Here is a 21482-nt window from a genome sequence, read left to right on the forward strand (position 1 = left end):
TCGCCCAACTGCGCTGGAGCGAGGTAGCTTGAACGAGAAGCCTATACCCTGCCGATGTGTGGGATCCAGACTCCCCCGCTTCTGAAAAAGCGGTTAATAATTATAAGTTACTCTCTGGGGTGCACCCATCCGAAGCAGGTGGCTGTAAAAAGTGGGTGTTTCTGGGCAGCCGTGCCTTGACCGTGAGTCACAGCAGCCGCTTTATACTGAACTGGACCGTTGGGTCTTGATTTCTCAAAATTTCAGGTCGAATTCTTCTCCAGCGTGACCTGGATAAGCCGGGTTTGGAGGGTATGTCTTTTGAGAAGCAAAGCATGCATCCCTCTCTCTCCAGAGAGCTGCTCTGACACTCCCAGAACCACCATCCCCATTTTTGTGGAGTGGGGGGTAGAAACATGGGTCCCAGGGTGGTTTTTTTTTTTTTTGGCAGGTGAGCTGTTATCTTCTAGAAAGGGCCGACCGTCCATGAAATGCTCAAAAGGATGCTCTGCTGGAAACTATGGGAGGGAGGGGGTTGTTTCCCGTCGAATGATGCAATGGTTCGTAAATGGAGCTGCATTTACAATACAACCAGGAAAAGTATTAAAAATACGTTCTTTCTGAAATAACCGAGATGGGCCTGTCTAGCATTGATTCTGAAGCCATCTTCTGGCATAAAAAGTCAGATTTTATACATGACAAGACAGGAAAAACAAGGTCAACGTACAGAGCGCTGATGTTTGTGCAGTTTCTTGGACAAACTCGAAACAAGAATGGCTACAGAAACTTTCATTTTAGCACTTACAGTGCTACATGAAGGAACCCAACTACATGTTGGCAGAAAAGCTTGTGAAATCTATTTTTCTCACCCATTGCATTGTTTATATATACCCCACCATGGAAATGAGACTATCCAGGGCAATTGATACTAAAATGCCCCTGGTGTCTGGGCATTGCCACAGCACAAAGCCTTTTGTTTCCCAAAATAAAATTATCCATCCTGAATTATCCTAAGAAGCTGCCTTACACCGAGTAAGTCTAGTTTAGTAGTAATATCTACAACAACTGGGGGTGGTTCATTTCTTTGAACCTTCTACAAAATGGATGCCTTTTCACGAGACCAAAGCGAGTGACGTTTCAACCCTGAGGCAACCCAACGGGGTTTGGCCGGCCACAGCGGCAGCCCTTTCAATCCAAAGGAAGGTTCTGGAATTCGTTAGGAAACGCCTTTATTGAAGGGTGTTACTCTTTTGTCAGTTTGCCTGGAAGGCAACTTGGTCCTCCATCTGCTTTTGGACAGTCGGCCCCTGGGGCCAGCCTGGCACATTTTGTTCCCAGAGGGAGGGCAACAAAATGGCACCCTTCTCCCCACCCTTCAGCCGAAACGATGGTGCGTCTTTTCTGAAGCCCCCCTAAACATGTGATCCCTGAGTTAGGATGATGTCACCGACCTTCCTATCACTCTTAAACCATCATCACAATCAACTGGTTTCCCCCAAACACAAGATCAGCAAACCATGAGGACTGCCTCGGTCTGCCCAACGGTAGGGCTGGCCATGGCAATATCTCCTCCAGTGAAATCCCGTTCGAAGAGTAACCACAAATTCTGTAGGAGTGGATGAGGGAAAATAGATACAGCTATGACATGGGGGGGGTTGTATTTCCCTCAGAACATGGCATTGATTGATTGATTGATTGATTGATTGATTGATTGATTGATTGATTGATTGATTGAGCTCTCAAAAGGCCTCGGCCAGTAGGGTTCCCGGCCAGGATCCTGGAAAAATCTGGATACCACAGTCCTATCCAGTGACCTCCCTCCCACTTGCATGAAAATATTGGAAAATCTCCAACCACTCCCTCATCTTTTCCTTTCTGCTCTGAAGGAACATCAGGAGCGCCTCTCCTCCATGTTCCCTCAAGGCCGGCCACTAGTTGTTGTGGCAACTGAGGCAGATATTTTCCACCAGATGCCCCTCCATATTCTTTGGCAGTCAAAAAGGACTTTTTTTTTTAAATGGCAAAGGGGAATAACATGGCTGACGGGCTGCCTTTTCATGACCCGCAAAACCAGCTGCCTGAGGTAGCCGCCTCACTTTGCCTCATGGCAAAACCGGAAACACGAGGTGCTTGTCTCCCCACACGCCCACAAGAGACTCTAGGAAGCTCTGGAAATATCTGTTAAATAGCTAAATAACAATTAAAAAGTGCTTATTGACAAGAACACAGGTGACGGTGGGATCAGGCCTGTTTTAATAAGCAACAGTGGTGCTTATTAAAGATGGCCGCTATGCCTTCAGAAGAGGCGCTCTTTTCTAAGAGGATTCTTGCTGAGAAGACATTTCCTGCCACCAACAAAAAAAAGTTTTTTTTATTCATAGGCAAAGACAGATTTACAAGATTAAAGTTCGTTTGGGTAAATAACTAAGATCCCTTTAGCAAGGCAAGGACCCTAAGTTGAAACATTTTGAGGTGTTTAAACAATCCCTAGGTCCAGTTGCTGAATGCAATTGTGAATAGAGCCATCATCCCACCGGAAATCTTGGCTGATTCACACAGCAGTTCAGTTTATGTTAATCTGTATTTTAGGCAAAAATGGTTCCTCAACTTTTATCTGTTTGTAAGGCATGCACTCATATGAGCCCAGCCATAGCCTGGTGCTTTTAATGTCTTACGTGGTGTTAAGTATGAACCAATTTCTCATGACCTTAATACTGTAGTTTGGTGTTTTTTTTGTGTGTTTTTTTTTTTTTTTGAGGTAATTATTTAAGGAGTGGTTTCATTATTTCCCCCATCTGTGATTTGCTGTGGCTAAGTCAGAATTCGAACCCAGGTTCCCTGCATCCCAGTCCATCATTCTACCCGCTATTCCACATTCCCATAGTTTTCATCCATGAACTTGGGGTGGTGCAATCTGAAAAATCCCAAGCTGGAGAAGGCATTTTTCCAGAAGTGTGGGATGCCTCTTCTAAGATGCTCCCCACCATCTGACATTTTTGTCAATACTGGGATTAAAAATGATTGTATTGCTCCCAAGTCAATCCCGCATATGGGCTGCTGATCGTTTTTTCGAATCTGTTAAGCAGCCGAGGAAACTTGGCAACCACTAACTTGTGATGCACCTAAAAGCATCAAAAACTGAAAAACCAACCCTATGTGATGACATGTATGTCATGTTTAATTAATTACAGAAATTAACATCTATGGTAATCGCCGGTTTTACTTAGTTTAAAAAATAAATTAAAACCCACATAATATGCTAGAAAATAAAATAAGATCCTCTCCAGAGAAACAAAAGGTTCCGAGACTTAAAAAGCGAAGCATTTGGTACCACCCACACAAGTAGCAAATGTCATTTTTATTTCTAGGCTGCTCTATTTATCCCCTCTTTTGAAAGCCCTGACGGCCTTCTAAATTACAATGGACTGATTTTACTTATAATTAACCCCCAAAACTTTCCAAACAAATCCCTAATCTTCTTTTCAAACTCGGGTCCTTTTGGGGAGAAAGATGGGATAGAAACAAATGAATGAATGAATGAATGAATGAATGAATGAATGAATGAATGAATGAATGACTGAACTTCACCTGGCCCTGGAAAGCAATAAAATCACACCCCAGTAGGCACCCCCTTCCTTGCCTAACAAAACCGCTGCCAATCCAACTTTTCTCCCACAAACTTCGGGGTGTGTGTATTTTTTTTCCCCAGCTTAAAATTTAAAAAATCCTCCAACCTCATTTGCCAAACCTCTCCCACCCGTCCTAAGGATTGCACAAAAATCTGTCTCTCTCTCTCTCTTTTTTTGCAAGGAAAGGAGAAGGGGGAAAAAAAACCACACAGCCTGTCTATTTCCCCCAGTCAGCTGGAGGGCGACAGAAGTGCCCGGGGGGGGGGTGCAGATCTTTCAACTTTTGGCCTCCACTTCCTTCCTTCTTTTTTTCTCTAAAACTCTCAATCCTCCCATCCCTCCAGCCTCCTCCTCCTCTTTCCTAAGGATGTCTGGAGGATCTCCTGCGCGGGGAGGAGGGGGAAAAAAAGGGTGGCAATCTTTCGACACACGCACGCAGACATCTCTCTCCCTCTTTATATATATATATTTATTTTCTTCTCTCAAACCTCCCCCCCCCTTGTCTCTTGTCTATATGTGACGCGGCCATATTTGCGGAGTATGTGTGTGTGTGTGTGCCTCTCTAGGGCAGTAAACAACCCTTAAAGTCTCCTGGAAGAAAGACAGGCAGAGAGAGAGAGAGAGGCGAGCGCGCACACACACAGAGAGAGAGAAGCGCGCAGAGGCAGAGGGGAGCGCAGGATCCGCGCAGGCTTGCGCGGCGGCGGGCTCCCCCCCCTTCCTCGCCCCATGTCGCTGGTGCTGCTCGGCATGTCCTACAAGCCGAACTTGAACGCTCCCCTCTCGGCGGCGTCTTCGGCCCCCCCGGCCATCAGCCAAGGTAAGGGGGCGCACGGAGCAGCCCATCATCCTTCGAGAGACCACCCACCACCCCCACCACCACCACCCCGGGGTCCGGGAGATCAGGTTTGGCACCGGTTGCCCGTGTTGCAATTGAGAAAAAAAATGCAACCTCCAAAAGGAAGAAGAGGGGGAGGAGGAGAAAGACACCCCCACCCCCCACGCTAAAAGAATCCCGGCGCGCCCCCCCCAAAATCCTGGTTCTTTGGGCCACCCCACTTTTTTTGGGAAGGGTTTGGGATCTGGCCGGGGGAGGGGAAACACCCCCAAACAACCCCCGCCCCCAGGAGATCGCGCTGGGTTCCCCCTCCACAGGTCAGCCTCGGTGGCGCTGATTCATCTCCGCCATTATGCACTTTCCTCTTTCCCACCCCCCCCCCACTCGCCCCACTTTCTCAGAGGGGGTGTGTGTGGGAGGAGAAAGGGCTCCGGCCTCGGAGGCAGGCGGGGTGGGTGCAAAGTTTGGCTGGCGGGCGAAGCAGGCGGCGGGGATGCCCGGTGGAGGAGAGGCTCCGGCGCGCCCCCGGACTCGCTTCTCTCTTCCAGTCCTGGGGTGTGGGGGGGCACCCAGTCGGGGATGGGGCGCTGGGGAGGAAGGGAGGGATGGAGGAGAGACCCCGGGAGGGCTGGGCTGGGCTGGGCTGGTGGGGATTCCTCCTGACCCTCTCCTCCTCCTCCTCCTCCTCTCCCACCGCCGCCCCCCCCCCACTACTCTCCGCCACTTCCCCTTCCATGATCGCCTCCCTCCCTAGAGCGGCTGATGGATCCGGATCCAGGCGAGGCGCGTGTGGAGGGCCGCTTGCTGGTGGCCCGGCGCAAGTGCGCGCCCGGGAGGCGCACCCAAAAAAAAAAAGGGATCGGATCGGGGGGGATCCCCCCCTGGGACTCCATGGGGATCCTTTCTCCATAGACCCGCTCTTAAACCAGTCGGGGACCGAGAAGATGCGCTCAGAGGCGCCCTTGGGAAGGTCCCCCTGCCAGAAGGGCGGCAGGCACTCTGCACATGCTCAGAGGCAGAGCCCGTTGGCATCCTTGCTCCTGCCTCCTCTTCCTCCTGGAGACACACGCCGGGATGCTTTGGGATTTTGTTGAAAGATGAGTTCACCGCACCTCCTTCTGCGCGTTGACTTCGGAAAGTTGCTTTTAAGAGGGATGCTTCTTCTGTATATAGTGTCATCATCTGTGGGATGATGCTGATTCCCAGAACGTTATCCTCAGTGGGGAATGGCTCCGGCCTCTCATCGTATTCATTCTTCTCCGAAGTAACTTTTCTGAGTTCTGCTCGGGACTAGGACCCAGTGTCTTCCCTGAAGCAATACTCCTAGGCAAGGAAACAGAGTGGGAGCCCTTGAAAAGTCGGGGGGGGGGCCTTCCAGAGACTGTTCATTTATAGTGGTTGTGTAGAACTTCCATGCGTAGAGGCAGTATACCCCTGAATGCCGATGGCAGAGCGGCAGCACGGAGTCCGGGCCGCTTTAGGTAGCTTTAAATCGGGGCTAGAGAGACTCAAGGAAGGGGGGAGCAAAATGGAACCTCCAGCTTCAGAAGTACCCTACCTTTACCATCTACTTTCCTCCCTGTTGTCTCCCAGAAGCACCTGGCGAGGGGGCGCTAGGGGTGTACTTACACCAATCCTTATATTGGACAGTCCTTATATTCTTGTCTTCCTGTGCTTCAGAGGGCTGTATATTATACCTAGCCTTCTTCAACCTCCTGCCTGCCAGATGTGTTGGACTACAAACTCCATCCTTCCTCAGCCACTTTGTGTTGGTAGTTGGCGCCCAGCCTATCCAGAAGGTACTTGGTTGGGGGAGGCCCTGATGTGGACCATTATTTATTCTCATGGAGAGTGGCTTTCCGGGATCTCAGGCACAAACTTTTTAATCAGCTGCAGTCTAATATAGGCTTAACTGGAAGTATGAAGGATCGAACCCCTGCTAGCTACTTTTCTCAAGTAAAAAAGCACCTGCTGTTTCTTCTGTTTTGCTGCTACTTGCCTTGAATGGCCCCAGAGAAAGTGAGGGAGGCTGAGCATCATCCCACTAATATCTGCATCCTCCTCCTGCTTTTTAAACCAGCCACACATTTAGTGGCTGGTTTGAAACCCACTAAACTGTCCCTTACACATATAATCAAGATAGTGATACAGTATAGTCAAAACACTTGTATTCAGATTTCCAACCTTTTAGGAAACAGAATCTTAATCATCAAGTATCACTACAACAAAAGCAATTTATTTATTTCCTTCCTTCCCCTTCCCTCTCTTTCTTTCTTTCACTTCTAACTTTTTCTCTATAAGTTTCTTTCACTTCCTTGTGGTCTATAAATATAGCCGGATTACAGCCCCTATCATCTCTGGCCATAGGCCATGTGGATGGGGATAATGGGTGTTGAAGTCCAACCACCTCCAGAAGGCCACATGTGTTTCCACACACACACAGGCTTAAACAATTACGTTGGGGATTGTCTGAGAGTCAAATGCCATTGGCTGAAGCTTCGGGTACCGCTTACAAGAACTCTTGGGCCCAGCGATCTATCTTAAGTCAGGGCTCCTGCCTCAAGGTCTCTTATGTCCTTTTTCCTTCTTGGTGGGGCTCGCTGGGGAGAATTCCCCTGAGGATAGCGCTCGGATGGCTGCTAGCCTTAACATTCCAGCTGCTCTCCTGGATTATCTCCTGGGTAAAGTTATTTTGTGTGTGTGTTTTTTTGTGTGTGTGTTTGGGCTTTGCGCAAAGATTTTTCTTTCGAGACCTCTTATTCAGGCTGAATGTCAGTGTATTTTGAACATTCCCAAGGTGAGATTCCCCAGAAAAAAAATCCTTTCTTTGTTGCAAATGGAAAGCCAAGCCAAACCAGATAAGATGGGATGGTGTGGGTGTGGGTGTGTGTGAGAGAGAAGCAACAGGACCTTTGAGGTTTCAATGGAATCCCTTCCCCCCCCCCTTTTTTTTTAACTCCACCGGAACTTGTGTCTAAATGCTTGGGGTGTTTTTCCCCCTCCCTTCAATGCTTCCCTTTGTCTTACGTTTTTTGTATAAGAGTGCAATTACGACATTTTGGGTGCACTGGCAATGAGAAAGAGCCATCTGCCACATCTAAGAGCGGATTGAGGCAGCGAGATAAGTCACTTTCCAAATCTATTGCGCCGTGTAACAATATCTGAGAATGATAATCATAATGTATTATTTTCCCCAAAAGAAGACTGCGTCCCCAGGAGTATCAAACTGTTCTTCTTTTTTTTTTTAAATCTGTGCAGCTGCTAATTCATCATCTTATTATTTTTTTAAAACCTCTTTAGGTGCTACTGGGAAGCAGGGTGGAGGGTGAAAAAGAGAAAGCTTCTCAGTTTCTAAAATGGTTTCTCTGTCTGCTTTGTATACCAGCTCTTCCTCTTGCTAGCACTCATGCCAGTACCCTGGCTTAAGGCCAAGGGAGTCAGACAAAGGAGCCCCAGCAATTGAATATCTCGGATTCAGAGTGATATGACTGCAAATGTTCCTGGGCGCTCCCTCCCTCCTGCCCGCCCTCTTTCTCTAGGAAGCTCAGTTTGGACAGGCAGGGTTGGAGAGGGTGATTTCTGCCATTGCATTGAAATGAAATGCTCTTTGCAGGGCACACTCGTGTGCAAAAAAAAAAAAAAAGCACATGCACAGAGAGATGCCTGCATCTGATTCAGATGGGTCACCGAGGCTTTACTTCCAAACCAGGAATCCGATTTTTTAAAAAAATGTATTTATTGCTTGCTTTTATCCTCCTGTTCTGGTTTTGGGAAAGCAGAATGAGAGCAGAGAGGAAGACAGAAAGCTACTGACCATCTGCTCGTTTGGACTTTAAAAGTCTGCAGAAAGATGTCTAGGTTCTTCCCCTCCCCCCTTGTTAAATTACTTCTGGTTAGGCAAGTGTTGAGTTAGAGTAAACCTGCCAAGAAAGTGGGGGGGGGGGGGAGGAAAGGAAAGAAAAACTGCTTTCCTTCTTTTAAACTTAAATATGTCCGGCAGGGAAATCCTACATCACTCGATTTCACCCACGGACGACTGGGACTGCAAACGCCAGCCTGCCTTTCCTTCCTTCCTTTGCAAACATAGAGCCTCTCAGATGTGCTGGATCACAAACCCCATCATCCTCATGTGTTTATGTGATGGGAGTTGTAGTCTAATACATCTGGGGGCAGACAGGAGTGCTGGGGAACAGCTGCCTCCTACAGTTCTAGGGAGAGAGAGTAAAGGCCAGCTGTCTTGCTGCCGTTAATTACCCACTTAACTTTTATTGTCCCGAGCAATTAGCAAGGACAGAGGAGGGGGGGGGGGAGGCTAAAAAGCTTAGCAAGACAAGAAATCATAACTACTGCAGTGCCCCTGTGCATGTCTGTGAGTGCATCTCTCATTTATCTTTGATACACGGGTCTCTCTCGTCTCCCGAACTGTTGACTTGCAAAGTTTCTTAATACTCTTTTGGGACTGTCAGCTATTTTTTCCTTAATTCTCCCCCACACACACCCTTTTTGTCTTCTCAGTTTGATGGATCTACCTGATGGATGTTGTTGTTTTTTTCCTTGCATCTCGGTGTCCTTGATTGAGAACGGTTTGCTCCCCAGGTAGCTTAACGGTGGTGGATAGGGGGCACATGGTTAGGTAGATTCTGTTTGGAGGAGGGCCAGCTTCAGGATTCTGCAGGAATGCTGAGCGAGAGACCCTCCAAGAGCCTTCTGCCCTCATCAAGGATGGGCAAACCGTACAAACGGAGGGTGTATCTGTAGGAGCCCTTGGCCGGACAAGCTGGGTGAATAACGATCATGGAAGCACGGTGTTGAATTCACCTTGGCGAACATGTCGTCCTATAGGGTGTAGTTGCGTGTATGCCTTATTTTGGGGCTTCCTCCAGGCCTCGATGTTGGACTCTGCAGGTCCCGAGGCCGGTTGTTCCTGGCTCTTCCGTCTGATCCACTGCCCGGCATGCTCTGCCTGAAGGGGCAGGTTTGCTGTTCTCTGCACTGGTGGTTCCTCATCTTGGGGTCCCCAGATGTTCTTGGACTACAACTCCCAGAAATCCTGAACAGCACAGCGAGGGGTGGGGGCTTCTGGGAGTTGGAGTCCATGGACATCTAGGGAATCAAGGTTGGGAACCATTGCTCTGAATGAAGGATGCAGCGATACTCCGAAAGAGGTCCATTGTCCTGCTCCGCCTGTTGAATGATGGCCTGCAGTAAGGAGGGAAATCAGGCCTTGCTTTTGATGGGAGGTGGAGTGGCTTCCGGGGTCCAGCTTGTGGCAGATGTTGCCCTCTGCCCACCGGGCAGCTCTTTGGCTTGGCCCCATGGTTCAAAGCGAGGGGCGCTTGGGGAGGGAGGGGTTGGCCTTCCTTCCAGCTATAGGGCTGGACTAGATCACCTTGGGGGGGGCAATGGTCCCCTTGGCACTGCTTTTCACTTCTCCATAAGATTGGGCACATTTTTATTTCCTCTCGCCCTCCAGCTGGGCTTAGCTGGCATGGTTGCGAAACGCAGCCATCTGCATTGTGCGGCTGGGTATTGCGGGGGGGGGCGGCGGCGTTGTCGGCTGGCACCGCAGCCAAGTCCAAAACCCTTCTTTTGTTCTTGGGGCCTGCTGCGGCGGCGCTGATAAGGCGCTCCACGCTCTGGCTGCCATGTCTTACTACTTTTTCGAGGCAGACGGCAAAGGAACAGGTAAACACACCCGAGGTTTCCCTGCTGGCTCGGTATTTGGATGGGGTGGGAGGGTGGGTTTGAAGGAGGCGACCGCCTTAAAACTCCTTTGAGGGCCCCTAGTGTGGACTTTGGCGGGTGGCGGGTAAACGTTGCCCCCTTGGACAAGGCGCAAGGGAAGAAGGCGTCCTTCAGTTGCCGATCATGGGCCTGTTCGCCCCTCGGGCGTTAGCGCGTCTGCAGCTGGCTTTCCCCGGGGGAAGGTCCCCTTGCTTCCGACATGCGGGCATGCTTCCTGAACATTTCGTTTCGTGGCTGTTTGCCGGAAGAAAAGGCTGTAACCTGGTTGCAGAATATCTGGATTCCGGGCCAAAGGTTCCAGGTTCAAATGCTGATGTTGCCTTGGAGAATTGGCAAAAGCTCCAGCCTTCTTGATGCCGTGCCTAGTGAAGAGGGTGGAATTCACTGCCACAAGATGTAGTGGTGGTTTCCTTCAGAGAAGGATTAGACAAATTCACAAAGATTAAGCACCTCAACTGCATTCATTCATTCATTCATTCATTCATTCATTCATTCATTCGTGAGCTTGTTTGATTTCTGTATTGCCCATCTTGCCAATTGGTAATCTAACTGCAATTAGTGAGAATACTTACCGGTATATATCGCCTCTGGCATTAGAGGCTGTACTGTATTTCTCTCTATCTACTGTTTGTTCCAGAACACAAGACCACGAAAGGGTGCGCTTGTGTTCATGCCCCATCTGTAGACGTCCCAGAAGTAATAGATAAGTGATTGTGTGAACTGAATACCAGATTAGACCATGGTTTCGGCACATTCCAGCATTTTTATCCCCCCTTAATATTCTTTTGCTTGAACCGTAAAGAGTTATTCTGTGCCGACGGTCATGAGCTACATTGTTCGATGGTCTATTTTGGGATAAAGCGACTCCGGGTGTTCATGAAGAGAGATCTCTGTGGCCCGTTGGCCAACAGGAATCTACATGCCCAGCCCTACTCAAGAGATAGTGTTTGTGGTCAAGGCTGATGGCACTCTTCAGCAATTCCAGGAATGAGTGGCTCCGACCGGTGAGGTCCTGCTATCATGCGAGAGCAGGTGACAAGTCGGTAGCACCTTCTTTTTTTTTAAAAGGATAAAGAGTTCAACCCCTTCCTTGACATGCCCCACTCCTCCAAGGGAATCAGCCTTTCCGACAGTGTTCTCTCCCACGCCCTTGGGAAGTCTGCTTAACGTCACGACGAGTACCCTCAAGATTATATTTTGCAGGTCACATTTGGGCCAGGCTAAATGTTGTTTGCTATCCCATTTTGTCTCCTCCATTTGTCACATGGGGGTCATTCCAACCTTGAACCATTCACAGGTACACACAGAGTTATTTTCTTTCAGTAAATGCCCGGTCATTATAAGGTGCCATTGCTTCTCGTCTGCCCCATATTTCTGCTCATGAAGACAAAATAACCAAGCTTCTGGAATCGGTTTTTATCTCTGCATTAGCACTGCAGTTTCTAATGGCTCTTAACGGCGTGAGGAAGAAAGGTGTTGGTTTTGTTCCAAAATTTATGTTAATGTATATTGATGAATCTGCCTTTTAGAAATTAATCACTCTTGCTTTTTATACTTTTTTCCCCCCAAGCTGGGAGTGTTCACTCTCCTTCTACAAGCATGGCGGGTTCTGGACAATACAGACAGCTTATAAATGACTACGGACCCCCGTCTCTAGGCTATAATCAAGGAGTGCAGGTAAAGAGGGGGAAAAATTACTAAATCTGGCTTTTTATGTATCCTTGGACTTGTGATGTTTGTTTTTAATATTGATAGCCTGATCTTGTTTTCATCTGGTGATTGGGTGGATTAAAATTAATATTGTACAAGTTACTCTGAAACGGCTGAGTTAAAGAGGTTGGGCATTTGCATGTTTTAAGCAGAGGGTGCTTTCAGAGGAGAGGTGGAATTTACAGGATGACCCTGGGCATGTTTATTCATTCACTTTAAATGCCACAGAGTGCCCCGAGACGGCTTCCAGTTGATCCAAGCGTCTCAGCTGTCTCAGATAAGTTCTACCTGATCCCCTACTGACAACAACTTTATTTAAAACAAATAATGTTCTGGAGGGAGAAAAGAAAGAAAAAGAGAGAAGGCAGTCTTATGTCCCAGGGGATAAAATTCTATGAAGACTGAAAGAAGATGAACTCACTCATTCAACCCACTTTCCCCAGATATTGGACTACAAGTCCCATGATTACCAAATTGGTCTTGAGTGGGCTGGAGCTGATGAGAATGGTAGTCTCGACACACCAGGCTGAAGTCTGGGTAGAATATAGAGATGGGCATGGATCCAACGGTTTGCCAAACCAGGGGTTCGGCATCTCACCTCCTCCAGCAGCCGCCCATTCAGTGCCTGGAGGAGGCAGGGCAGCGAAGCCTGGGCGCTGCTTCTAACTGAGCGCCTGCTGGAGGGGGGCAGGACTTGGCTCCAAACTGTGGAAAACCCCAAACCTTTTGAACCATCCATGAAACCCGCTGTTCGTACGCATCTCAAATAGGGTATAGAGAACTCCATTTTAAAACCAATTTACTCTGGATTAAGGCTTTGCAATCTGACCGCCTGGCCTGTGCTGAATGACTTTTCTAAGTAGGAACCCACTCATTCAAGGCTGAAATCCCAGGCAGACCTACAGAAGAGCAAAAAAACAAAATGGGGAGACTTAACTTCTGAATAAGCATGCCTAGGAGTACACCCTTGTTTGGCGATGAATGAATGCACGGATCTGAAACGGTGCTTCTGCTGGCCCTTGTGACTTGCTCTGATCTAATTCAGACCCCATGTCCCTCTCCCAGCAGGGAACGAGTAGCAGCCAAGTACCGCAGAGCAAGTATGCAGAACTTTTGGCCATCATTGAAGAATTAGGGAAAGAAATTAGGCCTACCTACGCCGGAAGTAAAAGTGCCATGGAAAGGCTAAAACGAGGTAATCCTGCTACTTTTTTGAGAAGAAGACAATCCCCCCTTTTTTTATTCATCTGTGTTATTTTGAATAGTTGAGTAAGTTTTCTAGTTTACAAAGTTATGATGAAAAACTTAGCAATGTACAAATTATTTAATAAAGGTTTATGACAAAGTCTGGGTTGAAGAGCTAGCAGTCAATGGCATCTGATTTAGTCTGAATCCCAAGAGGTAACAGAGGAATTAAAAGGCTGTCTGATCCACTTACAGGCATCTAGTCTTTGCAAAGGAATAACAAACAGGATGCATTATACACGGGTGTGTTCATAAACTCTGCAAACTCTGGAAGTAATAGGTTACAACTAGATGGTTACCAGTCCCCTGGAATTACCGTATTTTTCGGTCCATAAGACACACTTTTCCCCAAAAAATATGTCGGGGGGGAAAAGTGTATACATCTTATGGAGTGAAATCGCCACCTTCAGGGACTCTTTTAAGGCTTGGGAAGCTTCAGAAGAGTCCCTGAAGGTGGCAATTTCACCCCCTCTGGCCCTGCGGGGGGCTGGGTGAACCTCCAAAGGGTCCTAGGATACGTTCCAGGACCCTTCCAATCTTAATTCCAGGACCCTGGAAGGGACTCTCAGACCCTGTGGAGGCTTTCCCCCACCCTCACCCCTGTTGGCCCAGCAGGCCGAAATTCCCAGATTATTTTTTTCTTGTTTTCTTCTCCTAAAAAATTGGTGCGTCTTATGGAGCGAAAAATACGGCAGTTGCTTTTTTTAGATAGCAGTCAGAGTATAAGAAAGCTACATCCCAAAAGGAGCAGAAGGATTACAAACGAGCTTGCTCCCTTGGCACAACCAGTTGTTTTCCAGTGACTCACTAGTTCCTTTTAAAGGGATATTTAAGAGGTGTTTTGGACAGGGTTTGGTCTGTGTTCCCTGCTATTCTTTTCTCAACCCTTCTGCCCTTGGAACAAGCGGCTGAACAAGGACTTGCTTTTAATAACATCATGACAAATAACACTAGGATACCTTTTTTAAAAAAAAACACACAACACAATTTTCCAAGCTTTGCTTTTGCTTTCCGAACCCATTTCTGCAGAAGGCAGCTTCCCTCAAGTCCTGGCCAGACTAAAACCACATTGCTGGTAGGAAGATCCAGCAAGTTCCAATTGGGACCAGACAGGCAAGACAGAAGGCGGCCTGGGGTTAAACCCAGATTCGATCTCTGAAGCGCTGTAGCAGGTCTTTTTGGAGACCAGACAGAATCTAGGAAAGCAGTGGACGTACTGATTCATGTTGGCTGACCTCATTTATAAACCATAAGCCAGATCACCTATAGATTCTTTCTCCCTACCCTGTGGAGCTTTAAAAAGAGTTCTAAAAAAAAGGTAAAGGTAAAGGTTCCCCTTGACAATTTTTGTCCAGTCGTGTCCGACTCTAGGGGGCGGCGCTCATCCCGCTCTTCAAGCCATAGAGCCAGCGTTTGTCCGAAGACAATCTCCCGTGGTCACATGGCCAGTGTGATTTAGACACGGAACGCTGTTTACCTTCCCACCGAGGTGGTCCCTATTTATCTACTCGCATTTGCATGCTTTCGAACCGCTAGGTTGGCGGTAGCTGGGACAAGCAACGGGCGCTCACTCTGTCGCGTGGATTCGATCTTACAACTGCTTGGTCTTCTGACCCTGCAGCACAGGCTTCTGCGGTTTAGTCCACAGTGCCACCACGTCCCTAACCTGGAGCCTAAACATTTATATCTGTGGTCAGGAAGCTGAATGGGGGCTCTCACTCTGGGGTGCAACAGCGAGCCCCCTGCAATGACGGGGATCATATCTAAGCATCATTGTGAAAGACTAGACACCTTGCTTCACTTTTGTGAACAGAGCCTTAAAAAAAAATTAAAAGGTTGTTCCTGTGTGGGAGCCTATGGATGGTCCTTCCTGTTTACCACCAGGATAGAACTTCTGATAATTGTTGGCCTATGAATTAAAAGCAGGGCTTGTCCCTTCAGCTTAAGGCTGCAAAGGACAATCTTCCGCTGGACTGTGCAATGGCTTTTTAATTTCCCTGCTAAGAGTTCTTCCTTATTTTGATCCTAAATGATTATACATGCTCAGTTAAAGGAACGTTCAGAATTCAAGCGGACACTATTTTGGTTTGTTTTTCAGGCATCATTCATGCAAGAGGACTGGTCAGAGAGTGCCTGGCAGAAACCGAGCGAAATGCAAGATCCTAGCCCCTCTTGTGGATGCAAGATTTTCCCCCTTCCTGCCTTTCCTTCTTTCAGTTTTTGCAAGAGAGACACAGATGACTTTGGAGACTGGAACCTTTCTGACAAATCTCTTCATTTGGCTGTTCTATTTTCTCCCCCCGCCTGGCGTTACCCTTTTCAGGAATGTGGGCTGGGATCCAAAGAGCTTGTTCAGGACACACCCAAGGGCTTGCATGCCCTACAGTGCAAATTTTGGGTCCCCCTCTGCCAATGCCTTTTAAGAAATGAACATCTCAGGGTGTGTGACATTCCCCCGATTTTCAAAAGCAGTTCACCGGGCAGCCGGAGGAGGCATGCTTCTCTCTCAGAAAGGTCCAAAGGACCCCCGGTTAAATGGAACACCTCTCGCTTAAAAAAAAAAATTGGCCACTGTCAAGATCGAACAAGATTCTCTTTCCTCCTATTCAGCATGGTGTTTGCAATATTTGAGTGAGGACACTTCCTGAATCAGAATGGGAGATTTTAAGAAGGAACAAGATTGGAAGGCAGAGTCATTTCTGAACCTTCCGCTCTGTCTCTTGTCTCAAGTTTTGTTTCTTCAACAAATAATATTCTCACAATTCAATAATTTTTTTTTCCAAATCACATTCCATAGAAGTTGGGAAACAACCCGGAGCTTTCTGTGGGCTTCCTGCTGACAAGACGGATGACAGCGGACATGTTTTCCTGGAATACAGCTTCTCTGCTGGTATAAATCTTGTAACATACAGAGGAGTGTGAGCTACGGAGCCCGGCTGTCTCTCCATGTGGGGGGGGGGCATATGCGTGACCCAGCCAGAATCCCATGGGAAGAATCCAGACCAACGAAACCACTGCATTCCGGAATATTCTGCAACAGTGCCGACTTTTAACAGCAAGCTTTTGGGGCGTCACAGGACAGTCGATAGCACAAGAGGATTCCTTGAAAGCAAAATATTTGAAAATAACCGCCTTAATATACCCCCAACCTTACATTTGCCTTGTCTTACAACTAAGCTGTAAGATCTTTTTTTTAAATGTTCAATACAGAGATTATCTGTTCTTTTTTCCCCAAACAGTAGCCAATTCCTCTATTTTGGTTGAAATAACATAAATTCAACTAAAAATTGATTCCACCACCCCCCTTTTTTTGCATGACTATGGATGTTTTTAAAGTTCAATAAAAGTGCACATTAAAAGTTCTACAATCTGCCCCTTCAACCAGGCACCCTCTTCCGACCTATGACAGGCCTCCAAAGAACTCCCATCTCTTACAACTAGATTAAAAATGGCGACTTTGCATCTTTGTATGTATTTATTACTTAATGTAATAAAAGCTTATTTTCAGTAATAATTTGTATTCTTAGATCCTCCTGCCATCATCCTTCCGGGATCTTGTCCCTCAGGATGTCAAGTGATCTGTTACGCTGAAAAGGAGGTGTAAGTGGTGGTACTCACGCCCCCCAACGCCCAAACAAACGAGGGATTTTTATGAGGAAAGCTGTGCTTGCAGGCTTAGCTGCTTCACTTCTCCTGCGATCTAACCCATCGCAGAAGGCAAGATGGGATGAAGGAACAAATACAGTGGAAAACGTAACCATATATTGTTCTAGAAAAGCTGCTTGGAATCCTGAGCTAGTACAACAAGAAATCACAACTGGGCCTGTATCAGAAGTGTGTGTGTTGGGGTGGTGGTCGCTGGATGTCCCAAAACCCCAGAAATTGCCCAAATTCTTATTTTTCTTCCAATGCTTTCATCTCTTTCAGCTGCTTTTTCCTTTCAAGGTTCTTCTTAGCTTCCTTTTTCTTAGCTTCCTTTTTTCTCTCCAACTCCCGCTGTTCCTTAATGACATCACTGGCGTCACCTTTATAGAAAATATCCACTTTTTCCTGCAGGATCTCTCTGGCTTTCTTACGGTTGTCCTCTACGGATCTTGTCTGATGACACTGTGGAGGGAGGGGGAAATAAAGGATACATTTACTGAGAGCACTGCAGCCTCTCCTTTGCAAATATGTTTTTTTTCCCTTCCAGAGGATCCCTACTGCTGGATGGAGCACATCGCTGGGATTTCTAAAGCAACAGGGTGTGAGAATCCAAATGAAAGAACTGAATTGTAGGTTCAGTTCTAAGCGATGGTAAATCCCACGGTTTGGGCAGTGTACCCAAGACTTTTGTGATGAGTGTACATGCCTTTTTTATGACCCTATGGGACCACCTGAGCCGATGAACCATTTGTAGCATGAAAGCTTCCTGTCTATTCACCTGGACATGCCGTTTGCTCGCCACAGGCGATCACAGGATCAGGTGCTTTCAAACCTGTCTCGAGGCACATTCCAGGCCATGTAAAGTAATGTATGCAAGTACGCAGAAGAAAAACAGGCCTTTGAAAGAGAACTGGATGCAGAACCACACCAAACCCATCACCTTGACAACGATGCCCGAGGGAAGGTGCTTCAGGACCACGCAGTTACTGGTCTTATTTGTCGCTTGGCCTCCGGGCCCGGAGCCACGAACCAGCTGCTCTTCTAAATCCGCTTCATTGAGGGGAAGGAGCTGAGCAGAGGTCTTCTTGCCCTTTGGAAAGAGCAACGGTCCGGAGCACCGAGGCAGTAAAAAATGCTGCCTTCTCAACCGATGTGACCCCCAAAGGAAACCGCTGAGCCTAGTCAAAGAGTCCGTGAAAAGCAGAAAGCTTGAACGGGACATGAACACAACCAACAGAAGAGGACTCTTAATTCTGAAAAAGAGAGCAGAAAAAGCATTGATTAATGATCCTTTATTTAAAATATGTCTATCCTGTCTTTTCTCTCCAAAAGGACCCAAGTCAGCTTATATCATTAAAGCAGGATTTAAAAGCTGATTCCCTGAGAGGCTGCAACATTCCATGTGTTTTAACGGCAGTGTGCTCCTAAGCCTTTTCTCCTTGGGAGGGGATAAGGCCCGTATTCCGCCACCTCCCAATACAATGCGGAATGGTCAGCTGTCTGTTTTCACTAACTTTGCTGACCTGGCCTTATGCAATTGCATTCCAGGGAGGATTTACTGCTGAAAGAAATGGTATCATGTCTAGTGACTTAATCCCACCCACTTCTGTCAACATGTGGCCACAAAGCATGGCAGGCAACAGGGTGGAACGGGTAGCGGGTCACCCATCCCACTCCACACCCCTTACTAGCCTTTCCTATACATTGAACCAAAGTTGGAAAGGTTTTCTTTATTTTTTAAAAATAATAAAAAAGGAAACAATGTCCTGAAGCCATCCATGACTGAGCAGTGATAGGATGCTGTTCTTAAAAGTCACAGCTCAATTTCGAAGGTCTCTGGCATGCCATTAAATTCAGTACTCTGGAGGGGGTGGAGAAGCAAGGGCTCCTCTTAAATTTCACCTCTCCCTCCTCAAAGTTCATGATGTAAGCCACTTTGGATCCTTTTAAGGAGGAAAGGGGGGGTAAAAATATTTCAAATAAATTAATTAAATTAAAGTATCATTCAGTGGTACAACTGTTTTCTCAGCACACGGCTACAGTGAATCTTTTCCAAGAGGACTAGGATAATTAACTTTTCCAACGCCTGTCTCTCTTTTTTTTCTGACAACATCCCTGCTTGCAAATGATCAAAGATGCAAGACTGGACAGCCTAATCTGAACAACGGCCGTGTCTGGAGATGAAACCCTGGCCGCTGGGTCAGCACAAAATCACAAACCATGCTGCATTATTGGCACGGCAGTAGGTTGATCCAGCAGTTCAATTCACTTGTGCGACACTAGAAACCAAGAGACAATTCTGCTGCCTCCACAAAAAAGTGGGTTTATAGGGGTTGGCCCTGCTCCTCTTTTGTCATGAGTCTTCTGTTACGGGTTAAATTCAAAACATATGCCTTAAGTACATTGTGAAAATCAGATTTATCAAAAGGAAGAGAATCACCTGGAAATTAAGAGGCCAAACAATGGGAGGAAAAACTCTTGCTTGGGGTGGTCACATTACACCTCGAAGCTCAGCACTGTTTCCTAACAATGCAGCCAAATACAAAGTCTGCAGCTCTCTGTCTTTTGGTTACTTCTCCACTTTGTCCCGTCCCTCTCCCCTGCCGGAGATAACAGAAGGGATTCCAGAGGTGCTGCTTAGCCAGGGGAACGAGGGAGGGCATGACCAACGTACACAGAGGGATAGGGCATCCCATTTCATCATCTCAGGCAGATGGAATTTGAAAGGTCCCAGGCAGACCCGTTTTCTGTGACTACCGGCGGCAGCTATGTTAACAAGTAGATGAACCCAAATCACATTACCCTCTTTGGATACGGTCAAGAAGAAATGCGGCTGGGAACAGAAGAAAAGAAAATCTGGTCGATTTTTAAAATCCAAACTGAAAAAGCTCAAGAGTGAACATTAAAAATAAATCAATCAGACACTGGAATCACTAGATCAAGAAAAAACACATTGGAACCATGTAGTGTTTGTGCTGTAAATTCAAGATGCCAGGACAGCTTTGAAGATAGAAATGTTAAGGTAATGTTTTACAAGTTGGACTTCAAACCCACCCACCCCACCGCCCCGGTCAACTTTAATCAATCCCAACATGTCTGTGATCCTCTGCTCCCTGGGAGATGCAGACTCGAAGCATTTCCAGCTCAGAATCCCATTCCTGGGATAGCTCACTGGCTTAGGTCTCTAGCTCCAGAGCCAGAGGTTGGGGGTTCGAATCCCCCCTCTGTGCCTCCTTGACAGGGGCTGGACTGGATGATCCATTGGGTCCCTTCCAGCCCTGCAGTTATAAAACCATCACAGAGCAATACAGGGCCAACTGCTGCGAACCAACATTCAGCTTCTCTATTCCAACAATATGGTGTTCCTGATTAACTAACGTTTCCTCGGGACCTATGGAAATGCCATATAAACAAGTACCTCCTAAGAGTGGCTCTGAAGCATTTCTTAGAGGAATCTTTCTTTTTTTAAAAGGCCTGTTCTTTGTCCCTCCTCTGTCCTCGACCTTCTCTCCCTCTGCAATGAAGTCACAATCGGCTACACCCGTTGCCAAGGGAGGAAGTGAAGTGTGTGTGGGGGAAACCTGCAGCCTGATTCCCACTTCAGGAACTGCCAGGAAGATCCAATGCAGCGTTGCAGCCCGAGGCCAGGCCACTTAACCGCAGCTCCTCATGGTAAGAGAGACAGCAGGTGCTGCTCCCTTCTTCCTGCAGCAGGCTTTCCAAAATAAAAATTTTAAGCAGAGGATCCTCTCTGCTGCCCAGGGGGGGGGGAGGAAGGCTCCTTGTGGGAAACCCAGAAGAGGGGCCTCTTCTCTCTTGCTTGTGAAAACCGGTGCAGCCCTCTTTCCATGCCTCAGTGAGAAGGCAGCGGCTGGCTCCTTTTCGGATCTCTCTCTCTCTGCCTGCCTTTTGAGTTGGAAGCTCTAAAAGAGCCCTGCTGGCCTCCAAAGGCTGCACACGTGGGGGGGGGTTCTAGATCAGTGGTTCTTAACCTTGGGTGTTTTTGGACTGCAACTCCCAGAAGCCTTCACCACCAGCGGTGCTCGCTGGGGTTTCCGGGAGCTGCAGTTCAAAAACACCTGAGTAACCCAAGGTCAAGGACCACTGATCTAGATCTTTGGCTTGCAACAGCAGGAGGCACCCGCCTCTTTGGGCGCCCTCCGCTGCCTCTGCCTGCAGTCAATGGGAGAAGCAACCCGGGATTGCTCTGCAAAAGCAATCCCACACCTGAAGGGCAAGCCCCCCCCCCAGAGCTTCCTTCTCCCAGTGATCTGAAGGCCTTGATCGCCGCCTTCCTAGTCCACTTTTCCCCTCCAAGGAAGGCAAAAGCAGTCTAAATGACCTTCCCCTACTTTTTGCTCACAACCACCCTGCAAGGTAGTCCTGAGATCCCTCCATAGGACAGCTGGGGCTAGAACCGGGAATAATTTTTTTAACCTCTTAACCATTGCCCTACACTACCCCCTCCTTGCACGATCCGCGTCTCTGCCTCCCACTCCCGCCCTGTTTAGAGAGAGGAAAAAAAAGAACCAAACAGCTCTGCTGATTTTTTTTTCAACTTACAGCCGCCTAGCATAGAGCGAGCCTCGCTTCTGCGCATGCGCCCCTGTCCTCGCCTTCGACACCGCGCTACGTACAGTACCTCGGAAAAGAAACGGAGCTCCCAATAGGAAAAGGGGGCGGGGCCTCCG

General features: G+C 47.7%; 2 protein-coding genes across 10 annotated transcripts; one reads left to right on the forward strand and one right to left on the reverse strand.

The window, feature by feature from the left end:
• The first annotated feature begins 4222 nt into the window (after positions 1–4222).
• Positions 4223–16660, forward strand: CDK2AP1 (cyclin dependent kinase 2 associated protein 1). 9 transcript variants are annotated; one of them, XM_072983535.2, is made up of 4 exons: positions 4223–4428; positions 11762–11868; positions 12970–13096; positions 15245–16660. In XM_072983535.2, exons 1-4 carry the CDS (start codon positions 4338–4340, stop codon positions 15310–15312), a joined length of 393 nt encoding a protein of 130 aa, XP_072839636.2. In that variant the 5' UTR covers positions 4223–4337; the 3' UTR covers positions 15313–16660. The 9 variants fall into 9 exon arrangements, with proteins under 9 accessions (XP_072839636.2, XP_020658267.3, XP_078237881.1 ...); XM_020802608.3 differs by having other exon boundaries at positions 4228–4428; positions 12967–13096; XM_078381755.1 differs by having other exon boundaries at positions 4422–4514; positions 12967–13096.
• MTRFR (mitochondrial translation release factor in rescue) lies at positions 16603–21446 on the reverse strand. The gene is made up of 3 exons (XM_020802601.3): positions 21355–21446; positions 17732–18044; positions 16603–17253 (listed from the first exon to the last, which is right to left on the reverse strand). The coding sequence occupies exons 2-3, from the start codon at positions 18011–18013 to the stop codon at positions 17041–17043; spliced, it is 495 nt and encodes a 164-aa protein (XP_020658260.3). The 5' UTR covers positions 18014–18044; positions 21355–21446; the 3' UTR covers positions 16603–17040.
• Positions 21447–21482: the final 36 nt, after the last annotated feature.

The sequence above is a fragment of the Pogona vitticeps genome, chromosome 14 (genome assembly GCF_051106095.1).
Source record: "Pogona vitticeps strain Pit_001003342236 chromosome 14, PviZW2.1, whole genome shotgun sequence".
Lineage (NCBI taxonomy): Eukaryota > Metazoa > Chordata > Lepidosauria > Squamata > Agamidae > Pogona > Pogona vitticeps.